General features: G+C 54.4%; 1 protein-coding gene across 1 annotated transcript; it reads left to right on the top strand.

The window, feature by feature from the left end:
• Positions 1-617: 617 nt before the first annotated feature.
• LOC113234996 lies at positions 618-3,722 on the top strand. Its single transcript, XM_026470516.1, has 3 exons — positions 618-1,194; positions 1,228-1,430; positions 3,402-3,722. The coding sequence occupies exons 1-3, from the start codon at positions 618-620 to the stop codon at positions 3,720-3,722; spliced, it is 1,101 nt and encodes a 366-aa protein (XP_026326301.1).
• Positions 3,723-5,589: the final 1,867 nt, after the last annotated feature.

Genomic DNA, 5,589 nt, shown 5'->3' with positions numbered 1-5,589 from the left:
TTCAATTCGATATTCTGCCCTTATATTTCCACCAACAGTAATAAATTGTTAAACAGAACTCGCTACCTAACACTGAAACCGAGGTCGGTTGTGCCGAATCTAAAAGTGGTGTTATTTCGGGCTCAATATGTATTTCTTTATTATAACACGAGCGAAACCGTAGCGGTAGCAACACCACTCGAAGCTTTCAATCGCAAAAACGTAAATTGACGAATTCCATGCGCCTGTAACTCCACCAACACTCTTACCTTTCTCAACTGAAATGCAGCAGTGCTTGCATTCCTACTTAACGGCAAAAGTAAACGGAGTAACAGTACTTCCCTGAACGAACTCTTTCGAGGAGCCGTATTGCCACTCGAACTAGTCGTGTTATACAACTGTATGCGTAACACGCCTGGTTTACGGAACGACAACAAAATTGAAACGTAAATGTTTCCGAAACTCGAGCTTCCTCTGGCATATGTTAATAAAAAAATTACGGAGATGTCGCGCTTTTAACGTAAAGTAGGTAAAGGGAAACAAGTTAAAATTTGCCGTTTTTATAAATACCTATAAAATACCGAACACCTTCACTCGACTGTTGTTGAATTGGGACCTCGGGACGCAAGTCGCTCTAAATGCACTCTCGCTCGAATCACGGAGAGCTTCGCTTCTCACCAAGATTAGAGAATCTGATTCCATCGCTCCCCATTCTCGATCACAGCGCCGACAAGCTGGACACGACGGAAATGGAGCACGTATGTACCCTGTGCGCGCTCCTGCTGAGCCATCACGACGCCGAGGACGCGGCGGGGGCCGAGAAGGCTGGAGAAGCTGAGGGGGCCGAGGAGGCCGAGAGGGCCGGAGGGGCCGAGGAGGCCGAGAGGGCCGGAGAGGCCGAGTTGGCCGAGGGGGCCGAGAAGGCCGAGGGGGCCGAGAAGGCCGAGGAGGCCGAGAAGGCCGGAGAGGCCGAGAGGGCCGAAGAAGCCGAGGGGGCCGAGGAGGCCGAGAGGGCCGGAGCTACCGAGGAAGTCCAGAGGGCCGAGGAGTCCGAGAAGACCGAGGAGACCAAGGAGACCGAGGGGGCCGAAGAGGCCGCGGCCCTCGTCCGAGCGCTGCTGCGCGACGCGCCGCTCGGGCGACAGGCCGCGGAGGCGGCGGCGCTGCTTTGCGACTGCGTGGTCGGCCGACTCAACTGCCCCTTCGACGACGACAACGCCGCCGCGGCGCGGCTGGTGCGCGGCTGCGACGCCGCGGCCCCCGCGGGGCCGGCCGAGGCCGAGCTGCGGCCCTTCTTCGCGGCGGCGCTGCTGCGCGCGGCGCTGCTGCGAGCGCTGCTGCGCCACGCGCCCGGCGCCGCGCTGCCGACGCGCCCCTTCTTCCAGGAGCAGCTGGCCGCGGCCGCCTACGACTACGCCCTCGTGCGCTCGCTGCACGACGGCTACGCCTTCGTGAGTGTCCGCCGCTGAACTCTGTCTATTCCGGCGTTTCTCCATACGAAACTTTCCTTTTGCGCGCTTCCGTTTCCATTTTTTTTAATGGCTGCCACGTAAGCGTTTTTTCCATTAAAAATAGCTGCTGAAAAATACTCGCTCTGACCCGGTTGAAAATTGGCAAGCGGATGCCTAAACTCCTGTAGGCCTACTAACTACAACAACTAAGAAATATATGAGACCAAAATTGTTTTTTCGCTATTTTCAAATATGACCGTCATACAAGCATTCATTGGCAACAGAAAAAGTATGCACAGATCCCTTTGAAAATTGACATATGGAAGTCTCTAGCAGGCTTAGCACGAGCCTGAAGAGAAAAGTTATCTCTTCTTGGAACTGACATAATTCCAACAAGAGATAACTTTTGTCTGCGACAGAAAATCTTACAAATCGGGAATCGAACCTGGAACGACGAGAAAATGAATTAATAGATGTGACAAGAAAATACGGGTTTACTAGTCGTAGATCGACTAGCTACGCGGGGGTAGCGTTACTAAAACACATCTCTGATGCTTGGGAAAGGTCCCAGAACGCTATTGGTGTTTTCTGTAACCTCTCAAAGGCATTTATTACGTTGATCATATTACTCTTATTAGGAAGCTGGAACATTACGGTGTAAATGGCAAGGCGTCGAAACTTGTCTCGTCATATCTCAACGGTAGAATTCAGAAAGTAGACATAAATGGAGTGATTTCTTTGGGTTCTCCAGTAAAAATGGGTGTTCCGCAGGGCTCAATACTTGGACCTTTCTTATTTCTGATTTATATTAATGGTCTGCCATTCTCTGTTAAGGACCATTGCGAAATAGTGTTGTTTGCTGATGACACATCCTTGATTTTTAAAACAGACAGACATGACATTGACTATGACCATATTAATGATACCCTCTCTAAGTTTATTGGTTTAATGCTAACAATTTATTGCTTAATGCCAAGAAGACAAAATGTGTTAAATTTGAATAACCTAACCTAACCTAACATAAAATCGACTAGTCCAAGCATAGAAATAAATGGAGAAAAGTTAGACCTTGTTAATGAAGCAGTCTTCTTGGGAGTGACCTTAGATAGTAAACTTCAATGGTTTCCACATATATCGTTCCTAGCCAGAGAAGCTCCGCTGCATACGCAGTCCGCAGAATACGTGAGCTTACCGATGTTAGTACTGCTAGACTAATTTACTTTAGTTACTTCCATAGTATAATGTCCTACGGGATTCTCATGTGGGGTAAAGCGGCAGATATTCAAACCATATTTGTATTGCAAAAACGAGCGATTCGTTCTGTGTACCGTCTAGGCTCTCGGGTTTCTCTCAGAGAAAAGTTTAAGGAGACTGATATCATGACTGTGGCATCACAGTACATTTACTCAAATATTTTATATCCCCTTAAAAATATACATAATTTCAATAAGAAAGAAGATATCCATAATATTAACCTTAGAGCTAAGTCCAAACTCATGGTACCACGATTTCGTTTAACCAAGGTAAACATTATTTATGGGGAACTGTATACGTTTTTACAATAAGATTCCGGAGCATATATTAAGTTTATCATTTCCTAAGTTTAAAAACTACATTAAAAGTATTTTTATCGAAAAATCATATTACAAAATTGAAGACTACGTGTTAGATAAAGATGTATGGAAAGACGACACGGCTCCAGAATCCACACAAATTTGATTCAAAGTGTATTCCATAGCATTTAAGTTTATTTTGAAAATAGCAATCCCTAAAGTTTCTTGCTCGTTCTTCTCAGGGAGGTCAGCGTAGTGAACGAGCAGTAGCTTAAATGTGACGTTTTCAAGTGTAAATTTATTTTACCTATGGGATAAATAATCTTTGACTTTGAATCAATATTTTACTTCATTTTCTTACGATTTTACTTCTCCGCGCTCGACGGCCCGCCGATCCGGAAATCCGCAACGTTCGCAGTGGCCGCACTACGACACGATTCAACGGACGAAGCGAGACTTGGACGCCTTCCTGGACGACGTCATCGCGGAAATACCCAGAGAAGCCCACCGAAAAATAACGGCGCGTCTGTCGGCGGCGGCGACCTCCACCGGCTACTACTGGGCTTTCGCCCGGCGGTACTACGAGGTCAAAGCGACGGAGGGAGCGGACGACGGCGAGACGTGGACGTGGAGCCACTCGGAGCTGGGGGAGAAGCTCACCGGGAACGGATTCGTCCATAGCTTGCAGGTGACTCCGGGTCCGAAGGCGGGCCGGAACGCTCGCTCGGAAACGTCTTGACCCCGGCGGGCCCGCAGGCCGCGGCGAGCGGTGCGGCGAGCGGCGCGGCGGAAGCGTCGGCCGAGCGCGAGCTGCGCACGCGCTTCGTGGTGATGCTGCGCGCCTGGCTGGCGGCGCACGCGGGCTCGGCCGCGGCCGACGCCGCCTTCGCCGCCGACGCCGCGCGCTGCCTGCCCGCCGCCGACGTGGACGTCGCGGTCGACGGCTACTACCGCCACCCGCACACCATGCTGTACGACCGGTGAGCGGAGCGCCGCCCGCCGCCCGGCGCCTCGCCGCCGCGAGCTCGACGCGCTGGACGACCCGCAGGGACGTGGCCGGCGCCGCCTGGGCGCACGCGGTCAGCGCGGCGGCCGTGGCCGACTGCCTCGCGGCGCTGGTGGCCGCCCGCGGCTGGGAGGCGCCGCCGCACCACTGGGACTTCGCCGCCATCACGCTGTGCAGCCTCGCCGCGTCGCTGGAGCGGTCCAAGCGCGCCTGGAGCAGCGCCAAGGTGCCGCGCGCCCCCGCCCCGCCCCGCCCCGCCCCGCCCGCCGCGGGCCTCCCTCACGCGCCCTGCGCAGGTGGCGCTGCTGGGCTGCGCCGTGCTGCGGCTGCACGGCGCGGTAGCGCGCTTCGTGGCCGGCGTGGCTGCGGAGAGCCAGCGACGGCAGCCCTCGGCGCACGTGGCGGCGCTGCCGGCCGAGTGGGCCGACGTGTTCGCGCCCGACCTCACCGCCAACCTGCTCGCGCTGACCGTGCACGTGCTGGGTGGGTGCCCGCCGCGCCTCGGCCCGCCGCCCGCCGCCCGCCGCCCGCCGCCGCTCAGCCGCCGCTCTGCCGCAGGGTGCAGCGGCGAGCGCGCCGTGTCCGCGAGCCACGCGGCCGTGGTGCACGGGCTGCGAGGCGCCCTGCGGCTGCTGCGCTGGGAGCACCTGCCGCGACCGCAGCGCGAAGGCGACCTCGCGCTGTCGCGCCTGTGCGCCGCCGGCGCGGCCGCGCTGTCCGGCGCGGGCCACCCCGCCTACAAGTTCCTGGCCTTCGACCTGCTGGTGGCGCTGGCCCGGCCGCTGGTGCTGGAGGACGGTGAGCGGCGCGCCCGGGCCTCGGCTGCCGGCGCCCGGCCCGTCGCGGTGCTGACGCCGACCTGTTGCAGAGGAGAAGCTGGCGGCGTGGAGCGCGGCGGCGGAGGAGGGCGCCGGCGCGCCGCCGCGGTTCGCGCTGGCCTACTTCGCGCCCGCCTGGCGCACCGCGCTCGAGCTGCTGGACGCCGCGCTGCAGCAGTTCACGTGAGCCCTTCGCGACGCCCCGTCGCGTCTCCTAATGCTTCCGAGCGACCAAAACGCCGGCGACGCCCGAATGAAGTATTGAAACTTCCCAAAAATGTTGCTAAATCCCGGTGCGGCATGTGCAGGGTGAAAATAACTATACTACATATGAAAATAACTATACTACAAGTACCGATTACGTTAAGACAAAAATTTCGCAAATCGACGCCGTTGCGTTGGAATAGCGACTCTGCGGTAACGATGTTACCTCGTGATCGCGACGCGGTAACCGATATCACGAGGTGTTTATTTATTTTATTTAGATACACCATCGGCACATACGTAGACAAACTTCACTGTTATAACATTTAATTTCTTGAAATATTCTTTATTGTACATTAAAATTACAATGACAACACATAACAGTAATGTAAGTATCACAGAGTAAGCAAATGTGCAGCAGGCGGCCTTATTGCTAAGTAGCAATTTCTTCCAGGCAACCTTAGAATAGAAATTTAAGAATTGGAAAGGGGGATGCAACCAAAGAATATCTTATACATATATTATTAGAACGTATACATAAATATTGGTATTATTATTATATACACTCTTTTGCAAAA

The sequence above is a fragment of the Hyposmocoma kahamanoa genome, unplaced genomic scaffold (assembly GCF_003589595.1).
Source record: "Hyposmocoma kahamanoa isolate Upper Pololo Valley unplaced genomic scaffold, ASM358959v1 86714, whole genome shotgun sequence".
NCBI classification, from domain to species: domain Eukaryota; kingdom Metazoa; phylum Arthropoda; class Insecta; order Lepidoptera; family Cosmopterigidae; genus Hyposmocoma; species Hyposmocoma kahamanoa.
This window is presented reverse-complemented; position numbering and strand designations above follow the sequence as displayed.